The sequence below is a fragment of the Chaetura pelagica genome, unplaced genomic scaffold, assembly GCF_000747805.2.
Source record: "Chaetura pelagica isolate M959 unplaced genomic scaffold, ChaPel_1.0 scaffold232, whole genome shotgun sequence".
NCBI classification, from domain to species: Eukaryota; Metazoa; Chordata; class Aves; order Apodiformes; family Apodidae; genus Chaetura; species Chaetura pelagica.
In genome coordinates, this window is record NW_009952441.1 from 1864822 (window position 1) to 1885313 (window position 20492).

The window sequence follows — 20492 nt, forward strand, 5'->3', positions numbered from 1 at the left end:
AACATATTTTACTTTGTAGCCTCATAAGAAAAGTGTCCCATTCCTCTCCCATTCTCATTCCATCTGCACCAGAAGAACAGGATGGTCTACTTTGGCTTATACCACTCTCCTCATGGACATCAGTTAATGAGTTCTTTTATCTTCTCTCCATATGCTCATTTTTTAATGTGTTCTCTCCAAGTTATCTGGAACAGGCATCAGAAATACAGGAGACCAATGATAAAGCAACTCTCTGTCATTTCCTCAAACCTAGTGCTGTGCAGAGTAAGATTTCCCTTTCTGTACAGTTATTTAAGCTGAAATACATCAGAAATAATTTAATCTGCAAAATCTAAAACACTGGCTTGAGACAAGAGCTTCTGTAACATCACACACAGCATACAAATACCCATTGCTCATTTTTACTACAAAGTGGCTAAAAACTGGACTTAGGTCACTAACAAAAATTTTGGTCGATAAACAATTATCTACCTCAATGCAGAGACTGCGTATGTGACTCAGCTTGATTTAATTTCTTGCTGCCTTTTCATTTCATGTATGAAACAAATGTGAGGGGAGCCTGTATAAAGTTGATGATGATCTCAGATAATGCATGGGAAAATTAATAAACAGATATGAAAACAACAACCTAAAATAGCAACAGTTTCCAGCCTCAGGAAAGAAGCTCAATTCCTGAATTTGCCCATAGGAAATAAAAATAATTGCCTGTTGAAGTCAAACCATTACACCAGTCCAAATGTTCAGGGTAGTATGCAGACCAGAACGTGTCTTAGGAGAAGAGGCTGAGAAAGTTGGGACTGTGAAATCTGTAGGAGAGAAGGCTCAGGAAGAGCTTACACACGTACATAAATACCTGCTAGGAGGGTGTAAGGGGGAAGACCCTTCACAGTGGGGCCCAGGGAAAGGACAGGGAGCAATGGCACACACTGAAATACAATAATTTCTTCTCAACCTGAGGAAGAAATGTGTATTGTTTGTTTGGTTGTTTTTTTTTACTGTGAGGGTGGTCAAAGAGTGGAACAGGATTCCCAGGGGCAGTGTGGAGACTCCCTCCTTGGAGTCATCCAAATCCAAACAGGTATAGCCCTGAGCAACGTGCAGTAGCTAAGCCTGCCTGAGGTGGGGTGGGACTAGACTATCTCCAGGGGTAACATCAGCCTCAGCCCTGGTGTGATTCTAAATGCAGAACCCAATTAGAGTTACTTTAACAAAAGCTTTTTATTCCAATAAGCTTTCCTACAGTCTCTGAGTTCAGAGAAGCAAGATACGCAACCAAGTTCCTTCAACAAAAAAATAAAGCTAAAACCGGAAATTACAATAGTCTTGTCTTTCAAGTTCACATAATATAACATAGGCATCTAACTTTCAGAATTTAAGGTCTGGAAGCGTAAAATACTTTTGCAGGTGTGCATCTTGCTAGATTTCTTTTTACTACTGCCAGAAACTAAAGCTATGCTATTTCTGACTGTAGCATGCCTGTTAAAACTATGTATTGATTTCTGTATTTGTTTGTATCTGCAACTTTGATGATTCACTGAAAATCATCCCACATATATCTGGCCCATACCTCTGGGCCTTTAAATCAACTTTTTTTTGTATGACTAATCTCTCCCAGCATTTATTACTTCCTGGCCTGAAGTCTGGATAACTAATAATCTGTGTAGCCAGGTGAAGGGTGTTCCTTTTTACACTATAGTTACTGGGAAGGAAATGTGATACTATGCTTTATTTTAATTACAGTGTACATGCACCAGTTTTTGGCTACTTAGGTCTCAAGCAAAAACTATCATATCTTCTTTTCCGTCCCTCTCTACAAACAAGGAGGAGAAAATGGGAAGGAGACCTAGAAAAAAATGCTTAAGATGATCTTTCATTATCTTATCATCAGCTGCTGCTGAGCAAGATGTACTAGCATGTTTCTTGCCCTTCCTCTAAATAGGTCCAGTCAGGACACAAAAAAAGACTTCTAAACCATTCACCTGCAAAGCTAAGAGCCTGTATTAATTTTTTTGTTGTTGTTTTTTTCTTTTCAGCTGAGAAGCTGAATAGGATCTTAAGCCCCATTACCTAAGGATCAAGCAAGTGACTGCATGCCATTGCTTGTAGAGAATCTTCTGCTCCCAGGGGAGATCAAGCCCCCAGAAAAACACCGTAACAAATCAGCTCTAATCCACAGAGAGACTGGCCTGTTACAGGAGTGTCATCCCAGTTGCTGGAGAAACTGTTTTGACAATAATCTAAATCTGATTTAATCAAACCATCTGGGTACTGCAGTTTTCAGTTGAAGTGAGAAGCCATATATGGCTATTAAGAGATATAAAATTGTTCTTTTTTTTTCAATGTCATTATCACTAGAGGAAAACACACCCTCCCGCATTTTATAGCCATGCTGAAATAGCATGTTCTCTGCTATCTCTAATGAGCTGAAACAATAGCCTCTATTGATAATTTGAACTTTGAGGGAATTTGAATCTAAAATTAAGTTTAAATGCTTTTTGTTTCTAAGTCAAATATCAAATGTTGAATCACATATTTTGACTCCACAATCAGAAAGGTGACCAGATGGCACTATTACAGATTCTCCTTCTGATTTTAATGTGTCTCTTTAATACACACAAATAGTTTTTAATTGTGGAAGAACTGGTAGCGCTGTTATTTTAGCACTATATTTATTTTGGGGCAAGTGTGATGAGTAGCATTTCTGTTTTAATCTTCTCAGCCTTAAATTCTTCTGAGGTTCTGCCCTCTCAGAAACAGATGCTCTCCTGTAGATTTAAATACAGTCATAAAAAAGAGGAAGAGACTGTTCTTCTCTTATTTATTTATCTCTCTGCTCAAGGGCTGGAATGTATCTGCAATGGGAACACATCACAGCAGGAACACACATTTGGCTATGCTGGTTTCTCCTCTTTGGTAAGTAGAAACCCTCTGCTGTTGTTATACAGAGATGCCCTAGGCATACTGTAAATATGTACTTTCCTCCAGTATCCTGACCAACAGCCAGACTACCCAAGTCGCATCCCGGACCCAATTAAAATGTATCTGCACACCTCTCAGCAAAACTACCTATATGAGAGTGAAAGCTGACATTTCAATCTCTCTCTTCATTGTCCTCTGCTCTTAACAAGAGCAGAAATATTAACCTCAAGACTCCTAAATGATATGCCACTTACAAATGGCTGAGCAATGCTCAATATGTATATTCTATAATAGAAAACCATTGCTCACTTCTGTGGCTACTAATTTGTATTCCACAGATAGGAGTCATTATTAATTCTATGGCATGTTAAAAGAGTAATTTGTAACAGTAAGTTAGACTTGCTAATGTTTTAAGGTTGTAGAGTTATTTCAGCTCTCTTCAGATACAGTTTTCCTGAAACCTTAAACTGCGTATCAATTTTTGTCCTGACCCACAGGACAAAGAAATAGACTCACTAAATTACTATTTTGCTTTCTACATATTTTATATATATATGAACTGTATATTCTACTCCAGCAACTGGTAAAACAGTGAAAAAACAAACACAACAAACAAACCAACCCAACAGGTAATGAATTTTTAAGTATGTGATGGAAATGGCCGACTGTCACAAAAAAATCCTGAACCACAAATGGTTGACTGGATCTGCCTCTGATATAATGCAGTCACTCCTCTTATATCATGACTGGGATTTATGTGATAGCAGAATAATAAAATAAATTTACTTAATTTTAAGTGTATCATTGGCATACATGCTGTAACAGAGATGCTAGCAACCTTGCTAACGGAAAAAACTGGAAAACATCAGAATTCCAGCTGCTTCTGCCAATAAGCAGCCCACCTTTATAGTACTGCACCTAGTCTTAGTCTCAATTAAACTTTTTCCCCTAAATTGCAGTTTAAAGGGTTCATGCTGGCTTGGACATACAGTACTCAAGTGGAATTAGCCAAAACCACAAGAACTGCCACCACAGGCCCAGGGAAGTACTGCCAGCAGTCACCACACACAGTTCAATCACATGAAAAACACTTCTCCTATCCTTTGTTATGCTTTTATGCATTTTATGAGGAATAAATTCACACAGTGGACACACAGCTTTCTTTACAGTAGCACCATATCTTGGAAATATGAGTAAAGCAGCAGATTTTTTCACAGAAAATGCATTTGACCAAAAGTAAAATTCATAAACAGATGTATTCTGTATATAATTCCACTCACAGAAACAAGCTTCTTTGCTTGTCTTTTATTTTCACCCCATGTAGCTTCATGAATTTAAGTAAGCTTCTTACATTTGGAGTGTAGCACACATCGTATGGTATTAGTCCTACTTTTCTCAGGCCTAGGAACACTAGACTTCCCACAAAAGTTTCCTTGCTAGGGAGGTTTATATTGGACAATACAATCTCCCTTCCAGTATAGGAAGTCAGCAAGGTACAGGATGCCATAAAGATTTAGAAAATCTTTCTTCTCTTTTCCACAATGTTTGCTGCCAAGCAACATTCTAATGGTCATCATTTTCTGCAGAGTGGATGCTGCTAGTGCATGAAGTTCTTCTGGCACTCTGAATCTATGCAAAACATCTATCCATAAAACCAACAGTGGTGATATCCAGTTACTGCAAACTGAAAGCCAGTCCCACACAGCTGGTTAGCTCTCTGCAACATGCAATCCCTATCTGATGTTCAGAGACAAAAGAACAGATTCTTCTCCTGCTCTTGGCATCAGGAAGCACTTTGCTATGTGGTCTTTCACAGATTGCCAAAGTTTCTCAGCCCACACTTCAGAAAACAGTGATCCAACAATCTCAGCCCCTGACAGCATCTGGCAAACTTGACTCATCAGAACAGGATTGCCAAGATACTTGGAAAACAGGTAAACCACGGCTCCTTGCCCAAAATCCATTGGTTTTCCTTATTCTCCCTTTGGGGCAAGAGGAATGGTAAATAAATTGCAACCAGTGTTGGCTCACAAAGAGTTCAGGAAGCACTGGCTGAGGCTCGACATTGCCCAGTCCTCTGCACCCCACTCCCTACACTTTGGGATAATGTACTCCTGCCTCACATGTGTGCTCAGCAAACGGAAACCAGTAGATTTCAGGTTTTCCATTGCGAATGGACAGTGGTGTTTATAATACAAAATCTGTAGTTAATATGAAATAGCACATGCATAAGAATAAGGTATGGCATCAAATTCTTAAAATAACGGAAATAATTTTGCCTTTTAAAAACATGCCTGTTTCTCATTATCAATTTGTTATCCTTATCCTGATACAAGATAATGCTAAAATCTCTTTGACAAATTATTGAAGATGTCAGAAGAGGGTGGTGGTTAGAACACACTGTAACAAGAGCAAACAGCCCATGCTCTACATTTCATGAGTAAAATGCCAGTGCCTTCTTGCTATATACAAATGTTGTAGCATCAATTATTTTATTAGGGTGACATCCAAGGGTATTCAGGGTTGTGGTTTTGGGGGCTTTGGGGGTTTCTTTGTTTGTGTTGGGTTTTTGTGGTTTTTTTTTTCTCAAATAAAAAAGGCAGGCTAATGATCTTAGAAGTTTGAGACACAGTGAAAGAAATGAGCTGTCCAAAGTCAACCAACAAGTCTGAATGAGTCATGATTGCAACCTGATTTCTTTTTGTTAAGGAACTGTGTGCACATATGCTTCCTCACAGCAAGCTCTGTTCCCTCACTATATTGTAAAACATTTGAAAACAACAACTAGCCCTTAGTTATGAAGAAGAAAACTCCAAAGGCAGTAAAAAGCAGATGAGCAAGAACAATGTAATCTGAATTGTCATAATTAGCCACTTCCTTTTCCTTTGGAAGTTGGAGTTGCTGAATCCTAACAAGGGTTTCCGCATTATTTTATGAGCCCTATGCAACTTAATTAATTCATTGCAAATGCTCAGTCACTAACATTGAAGGCTATAATTAAAGAATGGGTTAATTAGTTAACCAATACTGGAATCCTCTGAAAGTTAAAACTATACCTCATCCTATAAAGAAAGATAATCTAGATAAATCTGCTAGGAATCAGGTACGTTAACAGTTAACATACAGTTAACATGTTAACAGAGCTACAAAGATGATAAAGGGAGTGGAACATCTCCCTTATGAGGAAAGGCTGAGGGAGCTGGGTCTCTTTAGCTTGGAGAAAAGGAGACTGAGGGGTGACCTCATCAATGTTTACAAATATGTAAGGGGTGAGTGTCAGGGAGATGGAGTTAGGCTTTTCTCAGTGATGACCAGTGATAGGACAAGGAGTAATGGGTGTAAATTGGAGCATAGGAGGTTCAAGGTGAATATCCGAAAAATTTTTTTTACTGTGAGAGTGACAGAGCACTGGAACAGGCTGCCCAGGGAAGTTGTGGAGTCTCCTTCACTGGAGACATTCAAAACCCACCTGGATGAGTTCCTGTGTGATGTACTCTAGGTGACCCTGCTCTGGCAGGGGGGTTGGACTAGATGATCTTTCGAGGTCCCTTCCAACCCCTAAGATTCTATGATTCTATGATTCTGTGGTCGCAGTGCTAGTGACTTTTCTATAAATAACTGTAAGGCTCACTTAATAGCTTATTTGCCACATGCACTTCTTTGGAACTACATGTGATGTCTACATACTGACTTGAACACCAAGGGAGCAAATGAAGTGTTCACAGACTTGATGAACACCTAAATAAGCATTTTCCTTAGTGGCAAAGCAATACTTTTAAATCACGCCTATCCTGAAGGTGACTCTGCAAAATGACATGGCATTGTCACCCTCACCACAACCTGATGCCATTTCAGGTGTTACAAAGGGCCATACTGCAATATATATTCAGGCTATTGCAATAAAAGTACAGGAGATGGCTTTTCAGATTTTACCAACCTATTGCTGTAGGTGATGACCCAGATTAATTTTGCCCAAATTCTGGTCAAGAGAGGATTAATCCTTACAATAAGGATCCACATCACACTTTTAAAATGTCCGTTTCTCTGGACTGATCACAGAAGTAACTTGAGGAGACCACATTCATAGGCTGAGCAGTGCAGCTAAGCCAGATTAATCTGAGGCCAAGAAATGGATTCTTGTCCAAGTCTTGAACTTCTCGCTAACAATCACATCAACCAAATGTGAAAATCAGTTAGTCTGTCTTTCTGTTTTTCCACACTAGTTTTCCATAGGCAGGCCAGCTTACTTACAGAGAAGGTTACTCTTTAACTGTATTGCACTACAAAAATGTACCTGTACATGCACTAATTGATTGTAGACCAATGTTTTTTCCTGTGTTTCACAAAGTAATTAACTGACTTTACCTATAACCAGTTTTCCCATTAAAGAGATGGACATTTTAAAATAATGCAGGCAGCAGGGGTTTCTGGGGATAAGAAAAGAAAGCAAGTAGCAATATTTGACCTACTGTGAAAGCCTCAGATACAGAACCTTGTGGGGGTAAAATTTGTCAGCTAATTTCTGTTCAGCTGCTCACATAAAAAAAGAAGATAATCCTTCTCTAACAAGGTGAAATAATCAAGGAATCAAAAACTCTACATATTTTCAAGTATAGTTACCCGATTTCATATTTAAGCTTGCATTTTTAGACCTACCACTAGACAGCCATTCACATCATAACAACCTCAAACACATAAATTTTAAATAATAATACTCATAATCTAGTATTCAAAATAATATCCAAAGATAATTAAAAATTTATTTTTGTTTAGTATTTTACAGCTTTAGCTTCACCACAGCCATCTAGGAAGTAAGGCAGAAAGACTACAAAAACTCTACCTCATGTCCAAGTGACAACATTTAAAACATATCTAGGATGTTATTTTATATGTTGTTATTCTAAAAAGCCGTGTAACCATATAATTTATGTATATATTTATTATTTCATTACACTGTAAGAAGATGATGAACCCACTCACTTTATCAGTTTCAATTATGCATCACTATAAAGGCAAAGTCAGGACATTCCTCTTGACAGTATTTGGTTTCTCAGAATATATCTTCATTTCCCAAAATATCATTCTTGGCTGCTAACACATCTGCTTTATAATTTTGTTGTTTTGTGCTCTTCTATGGGGTTGTTTTTCTTCTTTCAAAATAGACACAGGAGAATGAGATGAAGAAAAAAGCGGTTTTGTCATACAAAGACTAGACTTTCATGGGCCTACCATCTAACAATTGCTTTGAGATCTATCAATAATCTAAAACTACCCACATGACAGGACAGATCAGGCTTGAAACACTGACTGCCCTTTCCTAGTGTAAGTCCAAAGTCACAGAAAGCTGATAAAGCCTGTTTTGCTTGCTCTGAGCACCCCCCCCCCCCAAATTGCTTTGTTTGTTTGATAGGGGTGATTGAATGCTTAAGGAGAGCAGTTCAGAAGCTTGGCATCATACAGTGGCACAGGGAGACCAGAGAAGCAGCAAGATCATAAAAAATTCTCAGTGTCCTGACTTGCAGGCTTAATTTCACTTTCATCAAAATCAACTGCAAAACATGCCATCAACTTCACTCCTACTTTATAGTCAGTGTAGACCTTCCCCTCACAAAAAAAATACAAAGAAAAAGATTCTTGAATTTATAAAAAAATCTACACCTACATGTCTGTTCAAGTCCAATTTCCCTTTCCCCCCCCTACTATTTCTCCTAATATTTTTAAGGCAGCACAATAATGTTAATTATGGGAAGCATTCTTAACCTGAAAATCTACTAACATCTAAAACTTTGGCAAAAATGGCTCTTAACAAGACTGCTTACCATGTTGCTCCAAAAATAGCATGCCACTAAATGAGAGCCTCATACAAGGTACTTGGTTGTTGGCTAGTTTCCACCAAGCCTCACCACTGCTGTAGCTACCACCTTTCTCTCAGATGCCACGTGTTCTGCATTGCCTCAAGACCATTTTGTCTTCAATATACCTGCCAATGTTTTTCCTGCACCCAGTAATCCAATCAAGTAAGCAGAAATAAACCTCCCTACAGCACACTGTAAGATGTTCTGCAAGGCTTCAAAGCCACGGGTTTTTAAGAAGATTAAATGAAAGAGAGAACCACATCCCAACCTTTAAATCCAAAACTAAGGCATGAGTTTGCAAATCAGTCCATGCCTGTTACTGAGCCTACTGGTGTTATTTTGGAAGTCTGCATTTCTTTACACGTGTTCATGTCTGAGATTATAAATTAATATTTATTTCCCATGGCCCTTAATATGAAAGAAGAGACTGCATGCTTTTTGGAGGCTGAATATATGTACTATATATTATATTCTAAACACTATTATACAATTGCTTGCAAGCAAAGAATGGACAAAGGAAGTTATCCAAGTAATTCAGCAAGTCATTTCAATACTAATATAGTTTAAAATACTGAATTTGAATATTAATGTTTGCAAATAATTATTAATAAATTCACCAACGTATGTGCTAATACATTTGCAAAAAATTAGGGAATGGGTCTGCCTACTTTTCTGTTCCTTTGCTTAAGATGACTTAGGTTTCTGGGTAGACAGTTCAAGAGAGTAATACTACTTTAAATTCACATCCCAATTTACGGCACAGTTTCTTGCTTATGGGATGAATTTTAGTTACTGTATTCCAGGTGTTGACCTTTCCTCTGAATACGAAAAGGCCTTTTCTCCAAATGAAATGTCATGTAGTATAATGCCTTGGGACATTCCCATGATAGACTCAAGTCCTGATTACCTCGCTGGAAAGTGAGAAATCCTGCCTTTTCACTGATGCAGACCTCCTGTTTCTATCCCTGTAGAGGCACAGGATATCAGGAACTACTAACATGATATATTAAGGTATAACAAAATATGTCAATAGCTCAGTACATCATGTCCTCAGCCCCAAGCAGGAGTGCTTTGCTGCTTGAAAGGAGTCCAAATTTAAGGAGAAAACAGACATATTTCTCTTAACAGCTACAAGAAATGTGCTGCTCAGAAATTTTAAATATTCAAGTAAGTCTTACGGAAATGGATTACTAGGCAGAGAACAAGTGACTTATGGAGAGAAGCTAGCATTGCTGTGCTTGCATCAAAGATACATATAAGTCAAAAACGCATTCTGAACTGGAGAACTTAACTGTTTTCCATGGGTTTCAGTATAAAAGGAAATAATAACCACTTCTTAACCCAAACTTTACAGAGTATTTCACAATTACTTATATCATTGCAGCATTTAAAAATCCTGCCAGGATGAAGCCTTCAAGCAGGATATGATTCTGCTCAAAAACACTCTAAATTATAACAAAGTGTAGCAAATACATACAAGGAATATTAAGAATAAAGCAGAAAAACAGGAATATTTAAATAGCAGTAAAATTATACAGAAGCAAAAAATAGCTGCTGGACAGCATGATGCTTTAGATTGCTTCAGATGACTGCTTTAAATATTGTTAAGTTGGTTACACATTTTAACTATTTCTAACTTTCCCCCCCCACATCCCTGGACAAAGCAGTTTCTGGAGTTGCAAAATCTGGAGTTTTTCCACTCAAACATATGATTGCCAGAAATTTTAGCTAAATGATCATTTGACAATTGTGCTTAGTAGCAACAAATGGGATATAATTAGACGTTTGATAAAAGCTTGCACCACAAATTAAACAATAAAATTAACATCTGATTAATCCCTGAAGAAGTGCTCATCCTCTAGCCTTACAAACCTTGCAAGATTCAACCTTCTTCCTCAGGCAAAGCCTACAAAACCAGACAGGGCTCAAACGATGCCCTGAAGGTCAGCAGACACAGGCTGTGACAGCTGACATGCCTTTTCCCTAGAACTGTATATCCGATAGAGCTGTTTTACAGCAATGTGAGAGGGTGAAAAGTTTACACAGGCTGCTTATGCAATAGATGTCACTGGTATTACCACTGACTTTAGACTAGACTTCCAGCAGTAAGCAGTTAAGAGGTGTTAAAGCAGGATTAAAACCTAATTTTTTTTTTTATTTTTTTTTTTCTGTAATATGCAGTACAAATTCTCTGCTATCTTTATTCTTCCTTGAACAAGGAATTATTCTGCACCAATCTACTTTTCCCCTAAGTGTTGCACGTCATAGCAGCATTAATATCATCACACATGCACTTTTAAGCCTGTTCTCATACACTCACCTTAAAAGAAGTCATCCAAGATCATTGCTATTTATGGATATTAATGTAAATTACCACAACTCCAACAATGCAGAGGACAGAGGACTAGTAATGGAATACCGCAAAACACAGAAACTATTTTTTGAACTGCCCTGATGAAATGGTGTCTGACACAGACAGTAAAATTACCCAAAGCGAGACACTGCTGACTGAGGCACAGCAGTAGTTAGACCACTACATAAAGCAGCTTCAGAGGCAACGTGAGCTTTGAACCCTCCACTTGCTGTAAGAACTAGTACATGAGCAACACTCAAAACTCTCATTGCTCTCCCAAGCCCTAAGGCTGAACCCCACGGCCAGCAAGGCAATGGCTGGTTTTCCAAGACTGCATATTTTCATTTCCTCTTTTAAGATAGGAGCACATGTAAGCCCACAAACTACCAATGTCCGCACACAGCAACTGTATTTCCTGTAGTTACAGGTATTGCCTGCAAAATAATGAAATAGGTGGTAATGTATTACAATATATTTTCTGTCAGATATAATTGGTTTGCCAAAAGTATGCCCCAAGGCATTTGCTCTCACTTAACAATTTTCAGCTTGCCTGTGACTGGGACCTGCACTGAGCAATACAACTGCAAGAAATACACAACAAAACAACCTAAACCCAAACTGTCTGATCTGCCCGTTTTTCCAAAAAGCACAATAGAGCACCAACACTACTATTTTGTCTTATGTCCTGTTACATAAAAGATGCTGCTTTCTTATAAAAGGTGCTGCCTTCTATTGGATTCATTGACTGAAACTTGCAAAAAATCTATTGCCAGACCATATAGAGAAATAAATTATTTCTTTAAATTACCTCCTGGACATTTACATGTAACAAATAATCAGCAACTCAGTAAAAGCTCAGATGAGAAAGAAAAGACTGATGGTATGCTAACTATATATAGATGATTAAGCATATGGCAATGTCCATAACTTTGTATACATGATTAATCATATTCTTCTTACCAGCTACTCTGAAGGGCATTTATCTTTTTCTTTCATGAGCTACTAAGGACAGGAACCATGATTTCATACAGTTGTCTAAACACCTACTGTGATGGGGACTGGTATACTGATTTGGGGATTAAAATTGTACCTGCAGTCTCCGGTAGTTTCCACATCCTGTTGAGGATCCAGACCAAAGTACCCAAGACTGAGATTACAGAAGGAAAAACATTTATAAATTCTACAGACTTTGGGATTTCATATTTCTCTCTTTGTACAGCTCCTAGCACAACAAATTTAATCCTGTCTGGAGCATTTCTGAAATACTGCATGGTCCACGTTTGCCAACACAGCTGATTTTGTACAGCTTCTAAGAAGTTTCTCTTTATTTACATGTGCTTTTTATGTTTAACATATTGATGGATATGTTGTGTCCTTGCTGTTAATGAAAGGTGGTGCAGTTTTAGTCTTCCTTTTCCCAGCATAACTACCAAGGGTTAATAAATGAATCTTAGTGAACGAGTATGATTTAAGGGCACTTAATCTACACTGTGTTTCCATACTATCACTTTCTGCTCATTACCAGAGTATACACACACAAGACCAAAAGACTCCAGTGGTGAAATCCATTATATTCATTGCTTTGCAGTCAATAAATTACTGAGAGGCACTAAATGAGAATCAGATCCATTTCACTGTACTAATGGTTGCATATATAAAACATAAACCTTTGTGTATGTCACTAATAGCCCTGAACTGAATCAACAATGCTAAATACTCAAGGCAAATTAATTAACAGTTACTGCTACTGGAGTAACATTAAGGTAACAGAGTTTTTGATATAAAAACAAATGGAACACAAAACCAGGCTTTTATCAAAACAAAACATAGTACAAGGACAGTCATGGTGCACATATTCCAAACAAGTACTTAAAACAATGCAACCATCCTGCATACACTGGTGTGTAACATCCAGGTATACATAGCTCTCTATTCACACACATACTTGCAAGTAGACCAACTGTGAAATGTCTGTAGAGTTAAGACTCTGGCCTACTTCTCAACTATGAAATACACTTTAAGATATCTTTTGGTGGTGGTGAGGCAAGACAGGCAATTCTAAAGATAAAGTTACTAGGTCTGTGGAATCAACAAGAAGCCCAGAAAAGGAACAGTTCAGGAGTTCAAAACAACTACCAACTCAGGCCTTAAGCAGATTCTAGGTTTTCCTGTATGTGTGCAGGTAATTTGTATTTTTCCTTAAAAAAACACATATTAGATCATACATTATAACAGTGTCTGTGCATGTGCAGTCTAATACAGCCACCAAGTAGAGAAATACCTAAAAATACTTTTAACAACCTTTCCTCTAGAAGGCGAATGCTTCCATGAAATACAATGTGGCAACACTTGAGATGAATATAGATCTTAAAATATCACACACAAGCTATTCAGGTTTCTTAAGACAACAAAACTGGCAATAATGCCAAACTATGCTTTCCTTGTAAAGACGGTTTATTTTCCAAATGCAGTTATCTGTAAATGTAGAAAAACTAAGTCTTGTATATACCATAAGCTATTTATCTAAAATGGTACTGTCAGTGAAATAGATGTCATTGCACAATATCCCTGTGCCACCCACATTCTGTTGTCCTAGCTGCCAAACAGAACTGTTCTCAGCTATTTACTGAGTAGTAGATTCAAGTGTTTCTGCCATTACCTCCATGCTGCATTAAAGAAACAAAGTACTTAAAAACGGAAATGTAATTTCACATTATATTTTACCATGATCTAATATATTCAACATGCCTTCACCAATACAGACTATCACGAAAATACTGAAATCTTAACAAAAAGTAAAAAAAAGTCTTATTTTTAGAATTTTGTACTTCAGCTTCTTTTATCTTCCTCTTCCTGCCCTTACAATCAACCTTAAGCTTGTTTTTAAACATCTTCACTCAGCTAAGGAAGATGCAGAATTAATACAAAAGTTTCCCCCCCATCCTAAAAAAATAATTTTTTTGCAGGGTAACCACATAAAATCTAAAAATCATGGCACAGAATAAATTAGGCTGGAAGGGACTTTTGGAGCTATCTGGTGGTGGGATGACACTACCTACTGTAGGGCCCATTCAGGGCAGCCCACAGGAGTCACTTGTCAGGGATCCATCTTGCTCAGCATATTTCATATGCCACCCTAAATTGTGTAAGTTGGCCATCTGCTTTTTATTCTGTCTTTTCATGCTGTCTTGCTTTTTCATCTCTCTTGCTTTTTTCCATCCTCGTCCCAGTTATCTCTGGAGTTCATCAGTATCAGGCTGCCATCAGGCTTCCTTGAGGGTGAGAGAGGACACAAGACTACCCACAGTTCAAACAGGACCTTGACAATGGCCTTTGAACTCTAAACACAAACAAAACCTTGCAGTCAATCCCCATCAGTGAGACCAAACTGTTGCCAAAATTCAAGTTAACAGATTTTCTCAGTCTGTACCCTTTAGGAACCCAGACTCTATGGTTGAAGCCTTCTGAAAGAAAATTATAAGCACAATTAAATTCACATTGAGTACCACATCTTCATGCACATTCGTACAAACACCTGAGATCTTAAAAGATATGAGATAGCAGCTGAGTTTGAATGTTCAGTTTTCTAGTACAAAAGAGCACTTTAACTCAAAGACAGGGAAGAAAGAAAGGAATCTAAAAGTCATCTAGAGATACATACATATTCTAGCAACCCAATAAATACATCTGGATGAAATGACAGCTAAGCAGAAAAATAAGTTTGTATCTGAGACGTTTTTCTCATGAGAAATACTGTCTTTCTCGAAAATTGTAAAACTTTCTTCAACCTTTCAGGATGACTAATAAAGTACTGAAATTAATATTAAAATATATTTTATTATCTCAAAGGTTTTAAAAGTTAGCAGATTTTTACTCTTTGATACTTGGTTGCTAATAAGCCACCTAACCCTTTGACCACCCAGATTTAAGATGCCTTATTTAGAGCTCTCAACTCTGTTGAGCTGCTTTCAGATTATAACACAAAGTCTTAAGGATAAATGCAGCAGGCACGTTTTTTAGCAGAACACTTGCCAGTCTGGCAACAGCAGAATCAACTACACATAGTCAGAATGAGCACAGCTTAGAGAAAAGAAAATAATTTTTGGTGCAGTCTTGAAATAAAATTGAGGACCTAAACCCCACTGATTCCATAGAGCTGCCTAACAATTCTCTGTCCTAATGGAAAGAAAAAAAACAAAAGAGTGAAAAAGTTTCCACCAGAAACAACTGAGATCAGAAATTCTGCATTTGATCTACTAATTTGATTATACAAGATGCAATAGCACTATACAGCATTATACAAGTGCAGTATAGCAATAGCATTATACAAGTGCAATAGCACTCAATGACTAGAAGCAACCTGAGGTAACATCTAATGCTGTGGAAACGAAGCATCCTTTCCCACCAAAGCCACAAATCTAACTTCTGCAATATTTATAATCCTCGCTGGTTAGGAAAAAAGTGCCTATGCGCTTTGCATTTCCTACTAGGCACCAGAGCTCAGGCTACAAAAACATTTAATCCTTTCATTTAGGCATTAACTTTCCAGCTGAAAACCCCAGGCATTTCTATAAGGCTTGGGCTACATGTCATGGATTGGTTTTTTTTCTGGGTTGGGTCTTTTGTTTGTTTTGGCTTTTTGTTGTTGTTTTTTTGGTTGGATTGGTTTTGTTTTGTTTCAATTTAAAAAGCAACAAACCAATTTTCTAATAACAGTAAATAAATGAAGATGAATCAGTGAGGTTCTTTGGAAATAACATAATCTGTGACATCCTTGCCATCAGAAAATCGGTTCATTCATCCTGCTATATGCTGTTTAACTGAATAGCAAAAGAACTAATAATGCATAATAATTTCCATGTGTTAGCTGAATATCCAAAAATCTGTTTTTACAGCATGGATCATTAGAAGAAATAGATATCCTGATACCTTCAGAAGCTATTTTTCACCAGGAAGCAGAAAATACATATCAGTGAAATTGCAACAAAATTCGAGCATCTCTTTCATCCCTCTCTACTCCTCAATGATTCATGAGTACATTATTTTATCATTTTAATTCACTTCAAGTTGATTCATGACAAATACCTTCATGAAACACACAATGCAAAGCTTGTGTTTGTAGGAAAAATAGCCAGTTTTCTAATGTTTTTAATTCTCTATCTGAATTCTGTGCATGTATAATATGAAAAAACTCTCAGAAAAATTAATACACCAAAAAATAAATGAGTGCTCCTAAAGGTATCTTTTTAAAAAGAACTCCATCTAGAGTACTTTAAACTTACTATGTTCAGTGTGGCTCACAAATTACTTGTTCTTCTATTCAGTTGAAAATAATTTAGTCCTTACCACAGAACACAGCTATTCTAACCACCCCCACCACCACCACCCATAGCCTCGATGACAACCCAGAGCAGTTGCTTTTCAACGAACAGTTGTAGTCTCACATTTCCTTCAACTCCAGTTTATGGACAGGTGAAGGTGAATTAAAAGGTTGCTTCATATACCATAGTCTCCTCCTAGCATTACACACTTTTACCACAAACTGCGAAAGTACCTAAAACGCACCATGAAACATTACATTATTTAGAAACCAACTAATGTAGTTAAAGATGCCCTTCATTTGTTGTGGCAAACACTTTGTTGGTGCTGACCCTTTTCATTTTCTTACAAAATCGCTATTAGGCATTTTGATATAGATCAGCATGCTGAAAGAAAAACATAAGATTACAAGTGTATAGGTGTTCGACTTGCTTAGAAAATAAAACCCCATAATTTTCTTTATTTTTGGCCCTCTTCTGGCTTGTCATAAAACTGACAGCACCTGTTTGTGCTGCTAAAATATCAACCTCTCCTTCAAAGTTGGCAAATAGGCAGAACCATCAGTTTTCTGTAAATCATAGGCAGGCAGCACCTCTCTGTAGTTTTATTGCTTCATCTCTCTGTCCTCCTGTGGTATGCCTGTGCACTTGCACCAGCAGATGCCTCTTATGAACCATTCAGACAAAGCCAAACAAACAAAAAAGTGAACAGTTCCCTGATACTCCAAATAATTAATGGATGATAAACCCTTAACTGACTAACAATCCTTTTTTCATAGAAAACTAGACACTTCAATTTCAGTATTCAACATCTAGTTAACATACTGCTACATACCTAATTACTTATGGTTTCAACTTTGTAAGTCCCTTAAATGTAGCCTGCTTTAAGTGGAGAGCTGTTTAAAAGATGACAGTAATTCCTGAAGACTCATCAAGCCATCCATGCATAAATTCCCTTCTCTACTTCTGGCCAGATATTAGGCCAAAAATTAGTATGTGAACAGGTAACCACCCTGCTTAAACTGAGGACCTTTGCCAGTGTGGTCACTTTTTTCACCAGAGATTTTTTTTTCCTGTATTTGCCACTAATTACAATTGGAAATGAAAACTGCAGATATCAGAATCAATAGACGAAAAACATGTATAAAAACACCTATGTATACTATTCTGAGTGATTTGCTTTTTTTTGGAAGCAAGCACACTAGAAGTCTTTATAAAGCCAAATTTTGTCACAACATCCTATCCAGATATTGTTACTGCTTAGGGAAAAAAAAGAGTAGCTGTATCTCAGACCTCATGACTGTGCCAAAATGCTGACTAAAAGTTTGTGTCTTTTTGCTAGCATTTTGTGTTGTTTTGTGTGTGATCAGAATCATCGTAGAGTTAAAAGATATTGATTGACTAGAAGGGTGCCTAACATATTATATTTTCAATCCTACTGGATTGATTAAACAGAAAGACCTTTCAGCAACACATGGAAATTTTTTATATTGCTTATCATACTATATTAGGATCCTTATAATATGGATGATATGTGAGGGCTCAGCTCTTAAAAGTACACTATTACAAGCTAATTAAAAAATGACCAACCTTTTCTTCAGCATCTGCTGCGGTTACCTTCTCAACCTTGTTCCTGTTTAAAAATGTCTTCACCCATTCTTCTACTTGAACATTGAACTTCATGAAAGCTACATAGCAAATATATGCTGTTAGGAGTGTTATGCTTTCCCACCATAGGATGAAGTTATCCAGAAAGAAGATGATTAGCAAGATCAAGTCAATGATGTAAAAGGACACATCTCGAAACAGTGGCCACCAAGTAAGGTTCAGGATCTCTTTAGAAAATAAAGCACACATTCCAATAACAAACAGGATATTGAACACAGCAGATCCTACTATTGTGCCAATGCCGACATTGCTGTGGGATATAAACACTCCTATTAAAGAAGTGAAGAGTTCTGGGGCTGACCCACCAGCAGCCATGAAGGTTGCCCCTGCCACATCATCAGATATGGCCAGTTTTTCAGTGATGACAGTCAAAGAAGGAACAAAGAACTCATCACAGACTATGGCTAAGGCTACAAACATGTAAATCATTCCAATCACATGGAGGATCACTGCTCCTTTTCTTCTCTCCTCAAGTGAGAAAAGGTCCTCAGGGTACTCTCCTTTGGCATGATCGTCTGTTGCATTGTTGTGCTGGGCTTCTTGCTTCATGTAAGTGTGTAGGTCTGGACTGCCGTTTTCGTTCTGTTCTGTGATATCCAACAGAGTTCTTTGGTTCCCATGCACCAGCTTTTGGCTAACTAGGTTGTTGGGCAAAGCCATGCTATGTGGTTCCATCTTGAAAAAGGCACTAATTAAAAGAGAGAAAGTACTAATGGCCACTACACTGACAAGAAGCCCTATAATTCGTATCAGTCTCAGTTTTTTCCTAACATTGTGGTGCTGTCTGCAACTGAACAGCAGTTCCTCCAAACACCACTTCTCCAAGACCCCAGAAACAGCTGTCTTCTGAAGAGCCATTTTGTGTTCTATGTGAGATGCTGAGGGAGTCAGATGGATTGTTCCTTCATACTTTTCTCCAGCTTTGAAGTTAAGAGTTGTCCTAAGCCCTTTCCCAGAACCAAGTACTTTCACTCTTCTTAGGAAGTGTTCTCTTCATTGATCTTAAAAGGACAAAGAGGCATTATGAACAACAGTGAAATAGCATGTGATTAGAAGCTTCTAAAAAGCATTTTGCACACTGGGTTAAATTTAGAATTTAAAGCAGAATATTACTAACTGTAATACAATCACATCCCATCAGACACAGTAATGATGGGTTTGTTTCAGCAGTAACCCTGTGAGTAACAGTCTTCAGTAATACTCAGATCACTTTGCTTATCATACTCCTCTGAGCCACTGCTCTGCTCAGTTGCTGACCAAACAAACAAACAAACAAAAAACCTAGCGGAAGGTAAAACCTATCCCCAAGTCTTGTACAAAAATGGATAAACTACTATTTTAATGGATACACCAAATATTATTACCTTCTGTAATTACTTTCCACCATGATCACGTAATGCCCAAATCCCAAGGGGCAGTAATGTATGAATAAAAACTATCAAAGTGCTAACAAACATCTCTTTGTTTCTTTAGGCAGCCGAGGTGGTATTAACTGAAATTTTGTGCATGCATAGACAAGAGTCATTGGTGTGTAGGTTATACACCACACCGTCAGAACAGGATTGAAATTAAGATCTAACACATCCACCATTTCTTTAATTCCCTCATAAAATTGACTCTGGTTTACACAGAGAACACAGCTAGGACACTAGCCTGGACTAGTTGAGACAAACTTTCGTTCACCATGAATACCTATGTGGCGAGTGTATTTTAAAAATGCATGTCTTAAAAATCCTTAAATTTACAGAAGAGACGATCCTGAAACAAATTAAATTGTGAGAAACTGAAATAGATGAGTGGTTTTCACGTATGCCAGAGCTAAGCACATTAGACCAACAGCACTTCTAAAAGGGAGGAAAAAACCCCACTATATAATAACACGTGCTTTGGTTACTAAATTTGAAGAATCTAGGCAAGGTAAAAATTAGTTACGTATTCATAAATGTCAGCTGCATTTTACATGACACAAAATATAAAACTCTTTCTAAATAAAATTAGCACTTCCTACTACAGCAACATTACTTTGTTGCACCCCTTATTCAAGTCATTTGCAGTAACAGCTGAACGCTGAGCAGTCTGTTAATCAGTAGAATATTGACTTCGTCTTCTCAAACACGGAATTACGAATATTATACACAGTTATCTACATAAAAGTTACTAAGTCACGTGCAGTTTCTCCCGATTTCTACGAACAACTTCCACACTACGAAGATGCCACAGACACACGCTCCACCTGCAAGACACGGCGCCGCAGTGGAGGCGTTTTATTTCCCTCCTTAGGGTGACCGCTCACCGGGCTGCTCTAACAGCACCGCGCAGGAAAGCCAGCGGAACCGCACGCCGCCGCTGCGCGCACTTTACGCGGGTGGGCAGACCGCC

General features: G+C 37.8%; 1 protein-coding gene across 1 annotated transcript in view; it reads right to left on the bottom strand.

Moving 5' to 3' along the window:
* Positions 1 to 18971, bottom strand: part of SLC24A2 (solute carrier family 24 (sodium/potassium/calcium exchanger), member 2) — a 96526-nt gene extending 77555 nt beyond the window's left edge. Inside the window, exons 1-2 of the mRNA XM_010008434.1 lie at positions 18036 to 18971; positions 6829 to 6837 (exon numbers count right to left, since the gene is read on the bottom strand). Coding sequence (XP_010006736.1) covers positions 6829 to 6837; positions 18036 to 18971 — 945 coding nt within the window. The remainder of the gene's footprint in view (positions 1 to 6828; positions 6838 to 18035) is intronic.
* Positions 18972 to 20492: the final 1521 nt, after the last annotated feature.